This window comes from Ovis canadensis, chromosome 9, assembly GCF_042477335.2.
Source record: "Ovis canadensis isolate MfBH-ARS-UI-01 breed Bighorn chromosome 9, ARS-UI_OviCan_v2, whole genome shotgun sequence".
NCBI lineage: Eukaryota > Metazoa > Chordata > Mammalia > Artiodactyla > Bovidae > Ovis > Ovis canadensis.
Window position 1 is genome coordinate 50964440 of NC_091253.1, and position 17980 is coordinate 50982419.

Here is a 17980-nt window from a genome sequence, read left to right on the forward strand (position 1 = left end):
CAGATGAACTGCATACATTCGAGAGACTTACTTAAGTTTTAGGTTTGCACTGGTGACAAAATGGGAAATCAAGGTTCAAGACAAATTTATTTTTAAGCCAAGAATGGAGTAGAGGAACTTTTTGTGTTGTAAGACGATCCTCATTCATTGCCCTCCCCAGATACTGTTTGGTGGTGGTGGGAGTTGGGGAGTGTGGCTCAAAGTCCTTGTTTATTTTTATTTTTTAATTGGAGGATAATTGCTTTACAGTGTTGTGTTGGCATCTGCCATGAACATCGTGAATCAGCCATAAATATACATATGGGCTTCCCACGTGGTGCTCGTGGTAAAGAATCTACCTGCCAGTGCAGGAGATGCAAGAGACGTGGGTTGGATCCCTGCGTCGAGAAGATTTTCAGAAGGAGGAAATGGCAACCTGCTCCAGTATTCTTGCCTGGAGAATTTCATGGGCAGAAGAGCCAGGTGGGCTACAGTCCATGGGGCACAAAGAGTGGAGAGTAACAGCGACTGAGCAGCGGCAGCAAACCAATAGGAAATAAAAAAGGACTATCTGGGTGGTTTAGAATTACTCTAAAGGTCGCTGTCTTTTTGCTTATGGTTTTCTCAGGGTATATGCCCAGGAGTATGATTGCAGAACCATATGGTAGCTCTATTTTTCATTTCTTAAGGAAAAAGTGAAAGTGAAAGTCACTCAGTCATGTCTGACTCTTTGCGACCTTTCTTTGTGACTGTACAATCCATAGAATTCTCCCAGAATACTGGAGCAAGTAGCCTTTCCCTTCTCCAGGGGATCTTCACAACCCAGGGATCGAACCCAGGTCTCCTGCATTGCAGGCGGATTCTTTACCAGCTGAGCCACAAGGGAAGCCCATTTCTTAAGGAACCTCCATACTATTATCCATAGTGGCTGTCAATTTACATTCCCACCAACAGAGTGGGAGGCTTCCCTTCTCTCCACACTTACTCCAGCATTTATTGTTTTCAGATTTTTTTACATATGTAAAGTAAGACATTTATCATGCTAAAGAATAGGTTTTATTTTTTATTTCCCCAGAACACTAAAATAGCACAAGGCATAGTAATTTAGCACACAATATAAACTGATACATGCAATCAATAATTCCAAAAGTGGGGACGTCTTACCTTGGGACTCCTTAAAGACTTCTGCTCTTCATTGCCTTTTATCGAAGTTATCAACACACAACAAAAGGAGTTATCTCAGAAAAAATTTTAGTGTAGGAGATATCTCAACTCCTAGAAACTGGAGACCTTCTATAAGGGGAAATACTTGCTTTTTTATTCTCTCTCTCTCTGACTGAACTCCGGCAGACAGGCTCAAACTCATTTTTTATTTTGGGTAACACTGCTAGGGTTCCTAGTTTGAGGAAGGATCATCTAAAGGTAATGTTAATATTGCAACTTTCACCTTAGGGCCTCCATGTAAATTGCATGTCAAGTGGAAGGAAAGGGGTGTGAGAAAAGATATCAGCTTTTGCTCAAAATATTCTGCAAAACATGGAAATGACAACAGCGTACCATCAGCTTGGCCTGGCTCAGACCAAGCCCAGCAGGGTTGACTTTTACAAATATCTACTCTCTTTCGATGGTTCGAGAACAGGCTGGAGAAAAAGTGCCTGAGACGTCAGCCCTGCTGGATGGGTGCTGAAGGTAAACTTAAAACTTGATGTTTCATCTTTCAATTCTAGTCTGATAGCTGTATAAGGTAATATCAATAACCTTGACATGGCTTCCCAATCCTAAATGTCTTTCAAGCATAGAGATTTCCTTCAGCATCAACCAGCTTTCTGTGGGTTTAAGTTCCACTGACTTTAAGTCTGTCTGGTCACACGAACCAAAGCCGGAGCTTCACTGCCGCGCCGTGTGCATCCAGAGCTAACGCAAAAGAAAGCATTCGAGGACAGCGCTTAGTCTCACTATTTTTATTGTTCTGCTGTACCTTAACCGTGGCATAACAGATTTGCTTATTCAAAAGCTTGTGCAGCCAGTGACGCCACTGTTATCTGCAGATCATCTGAGGTACTTTTTTCCCCCATGAAAGCATCTTCTTGTAATCTACCTTTGGCTCTGTAAACATGGGCTCTGAATGGCCAGGGGAAACACTTTTCGTCTCATCATTCAAGAATATTAGGGGATCTGCGTGCGGCAGGATGGATCGCAGGCAAGAGGGTGCCAGCGCAGAGTCCAGCTTCTCTAGGACAGCACAGGGTGGGTCATCCTCAGAAACCCCCTTTGCGGACCCTCTCTGCCGGCCCAGCAGTCCTGACCCCCGGGGCTCTCCGCCGTGGCTCTGTCCTCTGCGGCCGCCAGTGGGCCTGGGCACTGCCTGAGGCCAGTCCGTGCCTGGAGCCTCCACAACGGTGCTGGCCGGCCCAGCACCCCGCTCCCCTGCAGGAGCCGAGGACAGACCCGCAGTGTTGCTCTGCGCAGCCGCTGACGCTGAATTTCTTCGTACTGATTCTTGCCACCGTGGAAGTGTTTTGAGGCCACCGCGAAACAAGGGGCTGGAGCCACGCAGGTCATGCTTTGTTTCCTGTGATGATGACTCCTTTCCTGGGTCTCCCCGGGCATCGACCTCAGGCCTCCTCACCCAGGAAGTGGCATCTGCTGGGCGAGGGCTCGCCTCCTGCCTTCTCTCACTCCACCGTTCTCTGCACGAGGCTCTGCACGAGGCTCTGTCCGAGGCGGCGCCCGCTCTCTGCTCCTCCACGAGGCGGGTGCAGAGAGGCCTGTGCCCGTCCCTCATGCTGTGTCTCTGACATCCTGAGCCCCAGGACACGCCTGTCAGTCCGCAGAAGGCCTTCAGTGGATCTCAGTATGAACCTGCAGACAGACGTTGAGCATCATGGAAGCCGCGCTGTAGAGGTAGGGGAAATTGATGTGCAAGCGCCAGGCCAGGTCGAAGAAGATGAGCAGCGTGTGGGTCGGCCCCTTGCAGAAGACCCCGTAAGAGCGGGCGGCGGCCGAGCACGATAGCAGGACAGCCAGGCCGGACAAAGCCGCCGCCATATAGACAGGCACCCTCCCCCACCGCCACCCGCCCGCCCGCAGTGCACCGACCGGCCGTTGGACCCGGGCCGCTGGGCGCGCTGAAGCCCGGCCGCCCGCCCTCTTGTCGCCTCAATGCCCCCGAGCCTCCGCCCACACTGGGGGCTGTTTTTAGATTTTTTGGATGGTCATTTTGATGTTGTGAGGTGACACCTCATTGTAGTTTTTGTTATATTTCTGTAACAATTCATGATCTTTTCATGTGCCTCTTGGCCATCAGTACGTCCTCATTGGAGAACTGTTTATTTAAACCTTCTCCCCGTTTTTCAGATTGGATTGCAGCACTATTTACACTAGCCTGAATAGCAGCTTAAATGTCCATCAGCAGATGAATATGCAAGGAAGATGTGGTACATGTACACGATAGAATATTACTCAGCCATAAAAAGGAATGAAATTGGGTCATCTGGAGAAACGTGGACGGACCCAGAGTTTGTCATACATAGTGAAGTCAGAAAGAGAAAAACAAATATCGTACATTAACGTGCATATGTGGAATTTAGAAAAATGGACAGATGAACCTATTTCCAGGGCAGGAATAGAGACACAGACATAGAGAACAGATGAGTGGACAAGAGTTGGGGGAAGGGGGATGGGATGAATTGGGAGTTTGAGACTGACAAATAGACAGAACCTGGTGTAAGGTGACTAGCTAGTGGAAACCAGCTGTGCAGCACTGGAAGCTCAGCTCCGTGCTCTGTGACTTCCTAGCTGGGTGGGATGGTTGGTGGAGAAGGAGGTCCCCGAGGGAGGGAATATATGTATACTGATAGCTGATTGATTTTGTCATACAGCAGAAACTAACACAACATTGTAAAGCAACTATACCCCAATTTAAAAAAAAAAAAAAAGAAAAAGGCAGGTGTCCAAAGTTAAAGATGCCTTCAGTGCTTACATATTTTCAGTTCTCTTTCCCACACTGGTTATATGTCTTTTAAAATGTTATTCTTCTTATTTTAATAATAGGCTCATTGATTTGCTGCTGAAGTGATAAAACAATCCTGTATCTCAGACAGCTGCCTTCTCACCCTGTTTTTATTCCCCTTCTTCCACCCCATTACTCCTCCTCCCAAACAAGAAGTCCCATTAGAAAGACTCAGGTTTTCCTTAGGTCCGCTCCTCCCCCACCAATGGGACCAGCATCTAAGTCCTGTCCAGAAGTACTGGACACAGACAGAGTGAAAACAAGACCCAAAATGAGTAAAGAAATGGGATCAGAACAATATTGAAACTTCCTAATTAAAAGATGTAGCATCTGTATTCATTATTTTTGCTTATCAAGGTTTTCCCAGAAGATATGGAATAAAAATCAGAGAAAAGGACTTTCTAAGTAGAATTGAACATTATGTTAAAATCACTCAGAGAAAGACAGGTTTTGTTCACCCCCTATCCAACATGATACCAAATTCAATTTAATTTTATTAAACATGACATTCAGTCTGTTTTCTATACTCTATCATTTCATTTAATAAAAATATGCCTTTGTGATTCACATCCACATACAGCTAACCAGGACCTCTGGTCCTTTTAGAAGATTCAGAGTGAATTTGTAATGTCAGATTTCTAAGACTTGATTATAACCCAGAAGACAGAAAAATGTCACTCAGTACTTGAGTTTTTAAAAATCCATGCATGATCATGCAGCTATCAAAGAAGAAAGATCAAAACCACTAAAGTGATGTGTAAAGGGTGAGGAGAGAAAGACTGTGTGTTTCGTCCAGTAAATGATGAATGCCTAACAGAGAGGCAGGAACTAAGAGTTTTGACAAATGAATTTACCTAGAAATCAATGACTGGACAACCAGGGTAAGATTTATCAAAAGCATAAGAAGTGTGACAAGTGATCCAGTTTTTCTAGTTTTACAAATGAAGGGTTGATTTGATTCACATATTTAAATTCAAATTTTAAAGAGTAGCATTCTGATGCTGCTTTTTCAGCACTGGATGGCATGATTTAATTATGTGTTTGTGTGCATACTTTATTAGTGATGCCAGTGGTGAAATGTGAATGGTATATAACAAAGCATCATTTTCTTGCTGCTTATTTTCTGACTTAAGAGAAAGTTCAGTGCCCTGTTAAAGAGCAAGATTTTCTTATTTCAGTTAATTTCTCCTATACCCTTACTTCAAATAAAATATTATTTTACTGGAAAGAGTTCAGTTAAATTTAATCAAATTCAAATAAATAAACATAGCCTAGAGGGATAGGATTGTGGGAGTGGTGGTGGGGGGGGGGGCGGGTAGTGGGAAGCAGGCGCATGGGAGAGGGGATATATGTATACATATAACTGATTCACTTTGTTGTACAGCAGAAACTAACAACATTGTAAAGAAATTATACTCCAATAATAAATAAAATAATTAAATTAATTTTAAATAAGCCAATATATAAAATAAAATAAATTGCTTTAAAGATGATGAGCTTTTATGCTCCTATCCCTGACCCCTTTCTGTTTTGATTGTTTTTTGCTTGCTTTCTTAATTTTTTATTTAGTATTGGAGCATAGCCAATTAACAATTTCATGATAGTTTCAGGTGGACAGTGAAGGGATTCAGCCAGACATGTACATGTATCTATTCTCCCCCAAACTCCCCTCCCATCCAGGCTGCCACATAACATTGAGCAGAGTTCTTTGTGCTATACAGTAGGTCTTTGTTGGTTATCCATTTTAGATATAGCAATGTGTACCTGTCCATCCCAAACTTCCTAGCTAGCCCTTCCCCGCACCCTTCCCTACTGCTTGCTTTCTTTATCAGTAATAACACAGAATTTGCTAGATCTTTCCCAGCAATCTCCAGTACTACGCAAGATATTGGCTATCGAATTTACAGAGACCCACGTTTACATTTACGTTGAGAGATGCATTTGCAGTTCCATTGGCATTTGCAGAGACAGTGCCGTGTCCCAGGTGGGGCAGTAGGAGCTGCTTCCAGCGCTGCTGGTTCAGAGGCACAGAGGACGCAGCCCAGGGAACCAGGGAACCAGGGAACCAGGGAACCAGGGAACGGAAGGGCAGAGGAGAATGAAATTGTTAATAGCTTTGCTCTCTGGGTTCTTTGTCTGAAAGAATCGGGTTGCACTTGACATTTGTTGCCATTTTGCTTTTTCATTTTGAATGAACATCTGTGTTGAGGGGAGGAAGAGGAATGACCTCAGAAATGTCAGAATTATTACGAACAGCGAACTATGAGTGGGGATAGGTGGACGATGGTATTTCATCAGTCTGTTTAAATGCTGACTGTGGGGTAGAACCCTGAAACAATAAGGAGCTTTTCAAATTTTGCAAGAAGCAAAATTTGTGATAGAAAAGCGGTGGCTTTCCCATCATCGGTGTGTGGTCGGTGATGCCATGAGGAATGAGGAGGGACTCTGGGCAGGCCAAATGTGAGCTCACTTCCACCTCTTCTTTACTTGTAACCTCAGGCAGGGTCCACAGTTCTTCTGGGCTTCCCTCTTCCAATCTGTAAAATGAAATCATACCGCGTACCTCATGGGGGTGTTGAGAAGATTAATAAGATAGTGCACGCTAGGCGCTATCATTGCCAAATTGCCTTTTCCTCCCTTGTTTCTGCTTTATTTTACTATTGCGAACCATTTACATTAACAACTGATTGAGAACTTGGACTAAGGCACCTTGTAAGGACCTGGCTCAGCCCCGCAGGACTAAGTGGCCCAGCAGAGGGAGTCTCTAATTCACCACGGTGGGCTCACTCTTGTCTCTTCTTGCTGAACAAATTCATGGTCAGACCCTGACAGTGTTTGAACAGGTACTGAGGATAATCCATGGTGCTTTCCCATATTTACTTACCTGCTGATTTGAGGTCAGTGGTCTACAGGGCAAAACTGTCAATGAATCTTCTGATGCCCAGTAGTCCAGGCCAAACTACTGAACCTTGGGTTGCAACTAAGTAGGAGGAGCCATCCAAGATGACTTGTGTTCTTGCATGCAACTCACCCCAACACTTAGACAACGTTCAATCCATACGCCCAAGACGAGAACCCAGATACTTCCACCCAGGTGATTTTAATTCTACAGAGATACTGGAGTTTTCCGGAAACTGAGTCACCAGGGTAGCCTCGTTTCAGATCAGGCATTATACCAAATGCCTGCTCAAAACTGAGCATGGGCAGGGCAAGTAAGGTTCATCTTGCATGACAGTCATCTGTTGGGTGTGATTTCCTAAACAGCTGTGTGTATAAGAATTCCAAGGGCCCTTATGACTTCAGCATAAACATGTGCCTTGGGCAGTGGTGCCGTGGGTCCTAGCGAGAGTTGTTGGGACACACATAAACCTTATTCACTGAGAGTCCTCAAAGTGCTGCTTTAGTTCAACATGGACATAAACTGTCATTCAGCAGATGGTTGCATCCACACACGCAGGGTGCTGTGTAATGATGGGGTAGTTCCTTCAGGGAAGCCCACACTGCCAGAATGCGCTCACAAATATCTTTTCCAAACCCTTCATAATTCATCCCAATCATATTAGTGAATGAACCCAATATATCAGTTCTACTCTGAAAGGACAGATATGTTCCTAAAAAAATAATTATACAATGAAATCCACAGGACCTATGGGGGAGATGGGGTCAGAGGAACAATAGTCAAAAAATGTTATCAATGATATCTAAAAAAATAGGAAGCTGTTAAGATGGTAGCACAGTTTTACACATATTAAGTGGTTAAGAAACAGGTAAATATAGGAACTTCCCTAGTGCCCCAATAGTTAAGACTCTGCACTTCCAAGGCAAGGAGCACAGGTTCAATTCCTGGTCAGGGATCTAAGATACCACATGTGCACAGCGCTGTCAAAAAAAAATTTTTTTAAGAATTAGGTAAATGTTACAATAACTATGGGATGTTACCTTGAAAGAAAAAGATCTACACTTTGCTTCTGCAAGTGAGTAAGGAAAGGGTTGCAGCTTGAGAGTTATTGTGAAGAGATAGAATGAACCTTATCTGAAATTTGATGGAAAATTGTAACTTCAGAAGAGGATGAGCTCGGTTCATGACACATGTGGTGAACCAAGGTACCTGGAAGATGCTGGAGGTGTGTTCATGTGAGCATTTTGTGGTTTCCAACACAGCTCAGTTTAGCTAAAGGCAGTTTTCTGTGTTTGCTTATTTATGTAATGGGAAAAATCATGCATTAAAAAAGTGGAAGTGTTAGTCACTTGGTCATGTCTGATTCTTTGCAACCCCATGGACTGCAGCACGCCAGGCTTCTCTGCCCATGGAATTCTGCCCATGGAAAGGGTTGCCATGCCCTTCTCCAGGAGATCTTCCCGAACCAGGGATCAAACCCAGGTTTCCCACATTGCAGGCCGACTTTACTGGCTGAGCCACCAGGGAAGCCCAAAGTCATGCATAAGCAACTGCATAACTTGCATTATATTAAGACTGTTCCCAAATACATCAATCACACATTTCAAAGCAAGCATTACAGCAAAACTGACTACACTTAGAATTGACTCTTCAATTTATAGCATCCATCAGAGAAAATCATGCTGGCCTCTCTAAGCACCCCATTCTGGACCCCCAGAACATCCTTTGCTATAGCCCACCATGCTCCTCTGTCTGCGGGATTTTCCAGCCAAGAAAACTGGAGTGGGTTGCCATTTCCTTCTCCATTTTTTCACTAGCAGTTTGGCATTTAATCAGTGTTTGATATTGTGAATGATTTTAGCATTAAACCATGAAGAGGTTTGAATCAGAAGCTTTCACTTCATATTTTAAAATAAGTTTAAATGAATGAAAGAGTAAAGATGGATTCATCTCAGTGTGGCATGAAAGAGCTGACATAGAAACTTGTTTCATTTTTTTCTCTGTTGTCACCTGTGAAACAGATCAACTCTCCTGATAGCCATATGGTATCCAGCTGCTCCTTGCAGTATAAAGTTGTGCTTGTCCTAACTAAATGTCTGCATTTACTATATTGTGTTTTCTACAGTTTGTTTGATCTGTGATTCAGTTTGGCTATTGATACTGATTGTCAAAAAGTGAATATAGTGTCAGGAATCCAATTATAAAAACAGTGTTAATAAAACTAGACAGCTGCCCCTTTCTATTTTATGGCAGTAAAACAATTCATTTGGCTCTCCCCCTCTGCATAGGGCAGAGCCTATGCCTCATGTACAACACAGTCAAAGGAAAGAAGAAACTTTCCATGTAGATGACAGGTGTAAAGTAGTTCTGTCCTAGAAAGAAGACAGTGAGTACTTTGCACAAGAAGAAAAAGGAAAATATGGTATAGAACCAATGAATGAGATCAGAGCAAAGTCACATGGGAAGTCATGATTCTCATGATCATGATTAAGACAAAATAAAAATTTAAATGTTGAAAATTAAAGAGGAACTTCTCTAGTGGTCCAGTGATTAAGACTTAACCTTCCAATGCAGAAGGGTGTGGGTTTTAATCTCTGGTCAGGGAGCTAAGATCCCACATACCTCAGTGGAAAAAAAAAATTCTTTTTAAGTTTGTAACAAAGACTTTAAAAAATCGTCTAGATAAAAAAAATCTTGAAAATTAAAGAGATTAAAAAACTTATAAATTGAAAAGCGGACCAGATATTAAAAACCTGAAAGAAAAAGTTTAAGTGAAAATACTATTAAACTTTTTCAGGGAAAAAAAGAAGGGAACTGTTTAGCATTTGTCAGAATATCTGAGTTCCCCTTCCTTCCAGGCACACGGGTGCTGAAAATCATGGGGAAGTCTTAGTTCTAAATGAAATACACTTGAGTCTTTAAAGGTCCCTGAAAATCGTCCTGGAATTGGAGAAGGTATTATTGAGTGATGAATAGCTTTTAGGCAAGAGAGGACACAAATCAATAACATGATGAAATGGAAAGAACACAGACATGAGAACACAGAGAAAAGAATCAGGCTACTCCACAGAGAAGCTAGATGATACAAGTGCTGTTTGGGTTCTCGGACCAAGCGGGAAGGTGGCCCAAGTTAGACTCTTTCCATAAACTCTGAAAGAGCTTTAAAGTGGTTGCTTTTCCATCCAAATCTACAGGAGTGGAAAATTCCAGGTTTAAGTGTCTATATTGTGCAGAAAGTGAAGTGAAACTGTTAGTTGTTGAGCTGTGTCTGACTCTTTGTGACCCCATGGACTATAGCCCACCAGGCTCCCCTCTCCATGGGATTCTTCAGGCGAGAATACATGAGTGGGCAGACATTTCCTTCTCCAGGTGATCTTCCTGACCCAGGGATGGAACCTGAGTCTCCCACATTACAGGTAGATTCTTTACCGTCTGAGTCACCAGGGAATGTGTATATGTCTGTGTGCATGTGTTTTGTGTATGTGTATCACGCTATATGTGTTTCCACATGTGTGCCTGTAAATAGGTGCCTGTGTATGTGTGTGTGTGTGTGTGTGTGTGTGTGTGTGTACCAATGGAACCATATTAGACAATCCAGACCCTTCAATCCTTCACACCAAATATCTCTCAATTAAGGATGAGGTAAGAGTGACACATAGGTAAAGAATTTGCCTGTCGATGCGGAAGACTTGGGTTCGATCCCCAAGTCAGGAAGATCCCCTGGAGAAGGAAATGGCACCCCACACCAGTATTCTTGCCTGGAGAATTCCATGGATGGAGGAGCCTAGTGGTCTATAGTTCATGGAGTCACAAAGAGTCAGACACGACTGAGGAACTAAACAACAACAAATCAAAGAAAGAGTAATTAGGACTTCCTTTGTGGTTCAAAACATCTTCTTCTGCTTTATTGACTACCCCAAAGCCTTTGACTGTGTGGATCACAAGAAACTGGAAAATTACTAAAGAGATGGGAATACCAGGCCACCTTACCTGCCTCCTGAGAAATCTGTATGCAGATCAAGAAGCAGCAGTTAGAACTGGACATGGAATGACAGACTGGTTCCAAATTGGGAAAGGAATATGTCAAGGCTGTATATTGTCACCCTGTTTTTAACTGATATGCAGAGTACATCATGTGAAATGCCAGCCTGGATGAAGCACAAGCTAGAATCAAGACTGCTGGGAGAAATATCAATAACCTCAGATATTCAGATAACACCACCCTTATGGCAGAAAGGAAAGCGTCCAAAAGCCTCTTCATGAAAGTAAAAGAGGAGAGTGAAAAAGTTGGCTTAAAGCTCAACATTCAGAAAACTAAGATCAAGGCATCCGGTTCCATCACTTCATGGCAAATAGATGGGGAAACAGTGGAAACAGTGGCTGACTTTATTTTGGGGGGCTCCAAAATCACTGCAGATGGTGACTGCAGCCATGAAATTAAAAGATGCTTACTCCTTGGAAGGAAAGTTATGACCAACCTAGACAGCATATTAAAAAGCAGAGACATTACTTTGCCAACAAAGGTCAGTCTAGTCAAGGCTATGATTTTTGCAGTAGTCATTTATGGATGTGAGAGTTGGACTATAAAGAAAGCTGAGTGCAGAAGAATTGATGCTTTTGAACTGTGGTGTTGCAGAAGACTCTTGAGAGTCCCTTGGACTGCAAGGAGATCCAACCAGTCCATCCTAAAGGAGATCAATCCTGAATATTCATTGGAAGGACGGATGTTGAAGCTGAAACTCCAATACTTTGGCCACCTGATGCAAAGAGCTGACTCATTGGAAAAGACCCTGATGCTGGGAAAGATTGAGGGCAGGAGGAGAAGGGGATGACAGAGGATGAGATGGTTGGATGGCATCACCGATTCAATGGATATGAGTTTGGGTAAACTCTGGGAGTTGGTGATGGACAGGGAGGCCTGGTGTGCTGCAGTTCATGGGGTTGCAAAGAGTTGGACATGACTGAGCGACTGAACTGAACTGAGATAATGTATAAAGCCCTCAACATTGTGCATGGCACAAAGTTATCATCAATACATGATAATTGCTATAATCATTATTTGACTCATAAACATACTAAACAAAGACACACCAGAAAGTCCAGTGAAAAAATAAGAAATGGAGAAGAGAATTGAGAATTAACAAGCTAGTGGCTCTCAGGTGAGTCTCTGAATTCAAGACTCAAATGGGAGCCTCCAGCCTCCAGCAATACAGACCCCACATCCCTGACTGCTAGCCCATGAACCACAGTCAAATTTGGAAGGAAATTCAAGAGTCCAGGAATAATGAGCAGCCATGATAAATTTCACACTAAAGTGCACTACCCACTAGCAAGAAATGTTAGATGATGATGACAAATCCAATTGCCTGGTGTTAGATATTTAAAGCAGCATATTACATCCTCTAAATAACCATGCTTCACTCACAGTCCAAAAGCACAGAATAAAAGTCGTCTTGAGCCATCTCCCAAAGTGAAATTGATCACTTGGTCATACATGTATGCATATGTTTACGCTGAAAGTCTATACATAAATTCACAAACCCGTGCACAGAGAAATGTAGTACATTCAGCTGGGAAAGAATGAAATGGCTTTAAGACATATCAACAAATCAGCACCTCAATCATTAAACTGACAGGAAACCTTGTACACTGTTCTCGTGTCATTCTGAAAAGAATATCCTGGATCTGACTAGAATGCATTAAAAGACCAGGGTGTCTGGAGATTGAAAAGCATCTTTAAAGGAAAAAAAAAAAAAAGCAGAGATGTGACTATTAGAAAAGGAAGCAGATGTTCTCACGAGAAAAAAAAAAAAGAGCCAAATTACAAACACTTGAGCTTTACAACAGTTTTAAATAACCCTCTGTGGTGCAGCCTAAGAACTTTTAACTTTAATGAAAGCAAAAATCATTTTATCATACTGATGGGAGCATATTTGTCCTTTTCATGTTGCCTTTTCATTCATTTTTGGTTTGCTTTCATTTCTTCCCCCATGATTCGATATTTGCTTCCATTAAAAGCTAGGACTTTACTAGCAAAGGGAAATGGACCAAGGAGGCATTTATCTCAGTCATTCAGGGAGAAACAATTTATACCAAAGTAGATGTTTTAGACAAAAGAGAATTTTTGCTCACATTAATTCCAGACCTGGCTGGATTTCAGACATAAAATAATGTATTGATGATACCATGGAGCTGTGACTTTGATCCATCCAGTGCCCTAAGTCCTGCCTATGCTTTGGAACCCTTTTGTGATCAGGGCGGTGTTATCATGTATGTGAGGACTTCCTTTTGAACATCACCATGCAATTCTCTTATTCTGATGTACTGATGGAAGAGTTGGACCATAAACAAAGCTTCAGTTCAGTTCAGTTCAGTCGCTCAATCATATCCGATTCTGCGACCCCATGAACCGCAGCACGCCAGGCCTCCCTGTCCATCACCAATTCCCGGAGTTCACTCAGACTCACGTCCATCGAGTCAGTGATGCCATCCAGCCATCTCATCCTCTGTCGTCCCCTTCTCCTCTTGCCCTCAATCCCTCCCAGCATTAGGGTCTTTTCCAATGAGTCAACTCTTCACATGAGGTGGCCAAAGTATTGGAGTTTCAGCATTTTCCACAGTTTATTTCAGCTTTTTCCACAGCAGATCCACACAGTCAAAGGCTTTGGCATAGTCAATAAAGAAATAGATGTTTTTCTGGAACTCTCTTGCTTTTTTGATGATCCAGCGGATGTTGGCAATATGATCTCTGGTTCCTCTGCCTTTTCTAAAACCAGCTTGAACATCTGGAAGTTCACGTATTTCTGAAGCCTGGCTTGGAGAATTTTGAGCATTACTTTACTAGCATGTGAGATGAGTGCAATTGTGCAGTAGTTTGAGCATTCTTTGGCATTGCCTTTCTTTGGGATTGGAATGAAAACTGACCTTTTCCAGTCCTGTAGCACCAAAGAATTAATGCTTTCGAACTGTGGTGCTGGAGAAGACTCTTGAGAGTCCCTTGGACAGCAAGGAGATCAATCTAGTCCATCCTAAAGGAAAGCAACCCTGAATATTCATTCCAAGGACTGATGCTGAAGCTGATGCTCCAATACTTTGGCCACCTGATGGGAAGAGCCAACTCATTAGAAAAGACCCTGATGCTGGGAAAGATTAAGGGCAGAAGGAGAAGGGAGCAACAGAGATGAGATGGTTGGATGGCATCACTGACTCAGTGGACATGAATTTGAGCAAACTGAGGGAAATAGTGAAGGACAGGGAGGCCTGGCGTGCTGCAGTCCATTGGTTCTTGGAGTTGGACACAACTGAGCAAGCACGCAGGGAGAGCAGGGCTGTGGGGAGGGAAGCTGACTAGAACTCCATTCCTAGACACAGTGTCAGGACAAGTACCTAGGCTGCTGGGGGTGGGGGGCAGCTTTCCCTGAGACCCCGCTGGTAAGGGCCGTATCATCACCTGATCACCTGTGCCTGCACCTGACAAAGCACACAGAGCACTTTCACCTGGAGTGAGACTCCTCACCCGCTGGTTAAAAATTTAGTGCTAAAATGATCAGTTACTTAGTCCTACCAAAATTGGTTGCTTTTATATTCACAACACAATATCCATTTTCCTAATGAACAAATGAAAGAAGGCTTATTTTTCTTTTAAATGATGGTATCAACATATAGAAAGATAAAAAACATCTGATAGGAGACTTCGCACTTCAGCTGAGGATCAGATATGAGCAGTAATTTGTTTTGTATCCACCTTTCCAGTGTTTTCTGGTGTTTCAGAATGCTGGGAGGTTTTTTAGCAAGGCAGTACATGGATTAGATATTTGAAAGGAAGGGTATATTACTCTGTTAGATTTACATTTCTTTCTGTAAAAGAATTCTACCTATAAAATCCCAATGGAGATAATATCTTGATTAATCAAATAATCCTTCTCTTATCAGTTAATATATCCTCCCAGGAAAAGCAAAACCTAACTGTGTAATTTTCCTTGTCTGACTTGAGAGTCTTGCTGGTGGCAAAATATTAACCCCTGAAGCAACTCAGCTTCCCCAAACGTGGTTACTGCTGCGATCCTTGAAAGCTTGACCTCTGCCATTTTTGTTGTTGTTGAACTGGAGGCATGGACCTAAGGGCTGTCCAGGAGTCCAGATGAGGGGGCTGAGTGCCAGGCATGGCCCCGTGAATTGCCTATCCTGCTCCCACCGAGCAGAGAAGCCTGTTCCCCCGAAGGTCGGCAGCCTTTCCTAGGGATCAGCTTGGTGTCAGGTCCATCCCACCCCAACCCCAGCCCCCGGAGAACTGTTCCCTTATCCAGAAGCAGAGGTCACAAAAACTCCTTGAACTCTGGAGGCTTCTCACAGCCCTGGATCTCCAGACCCTTTCTAAGATGCATGTGTAATGCATTACCTCATGCCAGACAGTACCTAATCCCTTCACTTAAAAGAACCCAGTTAATCCAAGGGAAATTCCATTCATGGGCTACATACTAGTATTATCACTCTTATTTCTTTATAATTTCCCTGGTGGCCTAGATGGTAACGAATCTGTCTGCAGTGCAGAACACCCGGGATGTAGGTGGCTCAGGCATTTTCCCCATGGGACTGTCCGCTTAGAGACTCTTGTTCCAGTTACTCCATCCTACAAGTCAACGGACAGACTGCAACATCTGCTAAATACCAGAAGTGAGAGCGTGGCTAAAGGTCCAAGTGCCAGAGCTAGACTATTCAAATTCAACTGAAGCATCACATTGAAAATCATTCGTTTCTTTGGTTTAATCTGTATATATTTAATTTATGCATCATATTGATTTTTTTAGTAGACTGTTTTTTCATTCAGTTTTATCGAGAAATTATTGACATACAGCATTGTTTAATTCAAGGTATAATAATAACTTGACCTACAACATAATAACTTGACATGTATATTATGAAGTGATTAGCACAATAATAATAGCATCCATCATCTCATATAGACACACAGAAAGGTTTCTTTTTTATTATGAGGACTTTTAAGATCTACTCTCTTAGCAGCGTTCACATACACCATACAGCAGTGTTAACTATAGTCGTCATACTGCACATGCATTACATTATCAATACTTATTTGTCTTTTAACTGACAATTTGCACCTTTTGACCGCCCGCATTTAATCCACTCTCCTACTCTCCCTTTCTGATAACTAAAAATCTGACTGTTTTACTATAAGTTTTTTATAAACCTTATTTTTCAGGGAAGTTTTAGGTTCACAAATAAACTGAGCAGAAGCTACAAAACTTTCCCATATACCCCTTACCTCTCTATATGTGTGACCTCCCCACTACCAAAAATCTCACACTGATGGTATATGGGAATCTCTGAACTTTCTGCTCATTGTTACTGTGAACCTAAAAATGTTCTAAAAAAATATTAATTTGGAAAAAAAAAAAAACCCTCACATCAGATTGGTCCATTTGTTACAACTGGTGAAGCTACACTGACATATCATGATCACACAAAGTCCAGAGCGTACATTAGAGTTCACTCTTCATGTACCTTCTGTCGAAAGTCGAAAGTGAAGTTGCTCAGTTTTGTCCGACTCTTTGCCATCCCATAGACTGTAGCCTGTCAGGCTCCTCCATCCATGGGATTTTCCAGGCAAGAGTGCTGGAGTGGATTGCCATTTCCTTCTCCAGGGATCTTCCCAACCCAGGAATTGAACCCAAGTCTCCCACATTGCAGGTAGATGCTTTACCATCTGAGCCACCAGGGAAGCCTGTACATTCTATGAGTTTTAACAAATGTTTAACATGTATTGATCATTGAAATGTCATACAAAGTAATTTCATTGCCCTAAAAATCCTCTTTGCTCTATCTATTCACCCCTGCCTCCCAGGCACCGACCCTTTTCTTGTCTCCATGTCTGAGCACATACTCAGTCGCTCAATCATTTCGACTACAGTCCCATGGGCTGTAGCCCACCAGGTTCCTCTGTCCATGAAGTTCTTTAGGCAAGAATACTGGAGTTGGTTGCCATTTCTTCCTCCAGGAGATCTTTCCAACCCATGGGCCAAACCCACATTCCTGCACTGGCAGGAAGATTCTTTACCACTGAGTCACCTGGCAAGCCCTATTGTCTCCATAATTTTTCATTTTCTAGAATTCCATATGATAGGAATTATATAGTATGTAGTTTTTCAGATCGATTTCCTCCTCTTAGGAATATGTGTTTAAGATTCTTTCATGTCTTTTCATGTCTTCACAACTCATTTCATTTTAGTGGTGAATAGTATCCTATTATCTGAATGTACCACATTCACCTACTAAAGAACATCTTGGTTGCTTTCAAGTTTTGGCAATTATAGATAAAATTGATATAAATATCCATGTGCAAGATTTTGTGTGGACCTGCTTTCAACTCCTTTTGGTAAATACCCAAAGTAGGAATATGGTTGCTGGGTCAAATAGCAAGTTAGGTTTTGCAAGAAATTACCAAACTGTTTCCAAGTGCACTGTTTCACATTCCCCAGCAGTGAATGAGAATGCCTGTAGGTTCACATCCTTGTTGCTATTTGGGGTTGTCAGAGTTCTGGATTGGGCCATTCTAATGGATGTGTCATGGCATCTTGCTGTTCTAATTTGATGCTGAAGCTGACACTCCAGTACTTTGGCCACCTCATGCGAACAGTTGACTCATTGGAAAAGACCCTGATGCTTGGAGGGATTGGGGGCAGGAGGAGAAGGGGACGACAGAGGATGAGATGGCTGGATGGCATCACCAACTAGATGGACATGAGTTTGGGTGAACTCCGGGAGTTGGTGATGGACAGGGAGATCTGGCGTGCTACGATTCACGGGGTCGCAAAGAGTCGGACACGACTGAGCGACTGAACTCAACTGAATGACTTATGCTGTTGACCATCTTTCTTGCATATTGCCAACCATGAATCTTCTTTCATGAGACTTCTGTTCAGGTCTTTGGCCCATTTTTCAATGGGATTGTTCACTTTCATAATACCGAGTTTTAAAAGTTCTTTGTATACTTTGACTAACAGTCCTATCTATATCAGATGTGTCTTTTGCAAATATTTTCTCCACATGTCTGAAAAAATCTGAAGAAATAT

The 17980-nt window shown here is 42.6% G+C and overlaps 2 protein-coding genes across 2 annotated transcripts in view; one reads left to right on the forward strand and one right to left on the reverse strand.

The window, feature by feature from the left end:
- The window catches only part of NKAIN3 (sodium/potassium transporting ATPase interacting 3), a 288131-nt gene that overhangs the window by 229847 nt on the left and 40304 nt on the right, over nt 1-17980 (forward strand). The window lies entirely within an intron of this gene.
- Nucleotides 2821-3027, reverse strand: LOC138446080 (small integral membrane protein 10-like protein 3). Its single transcript, XM_069600808.1, has one exon. It carries the CDS (start codon nt 3025-3027, stop codon nt 2821-2823), a length of 207 nt encoding a protein of 68 aa, XP_069456909.1.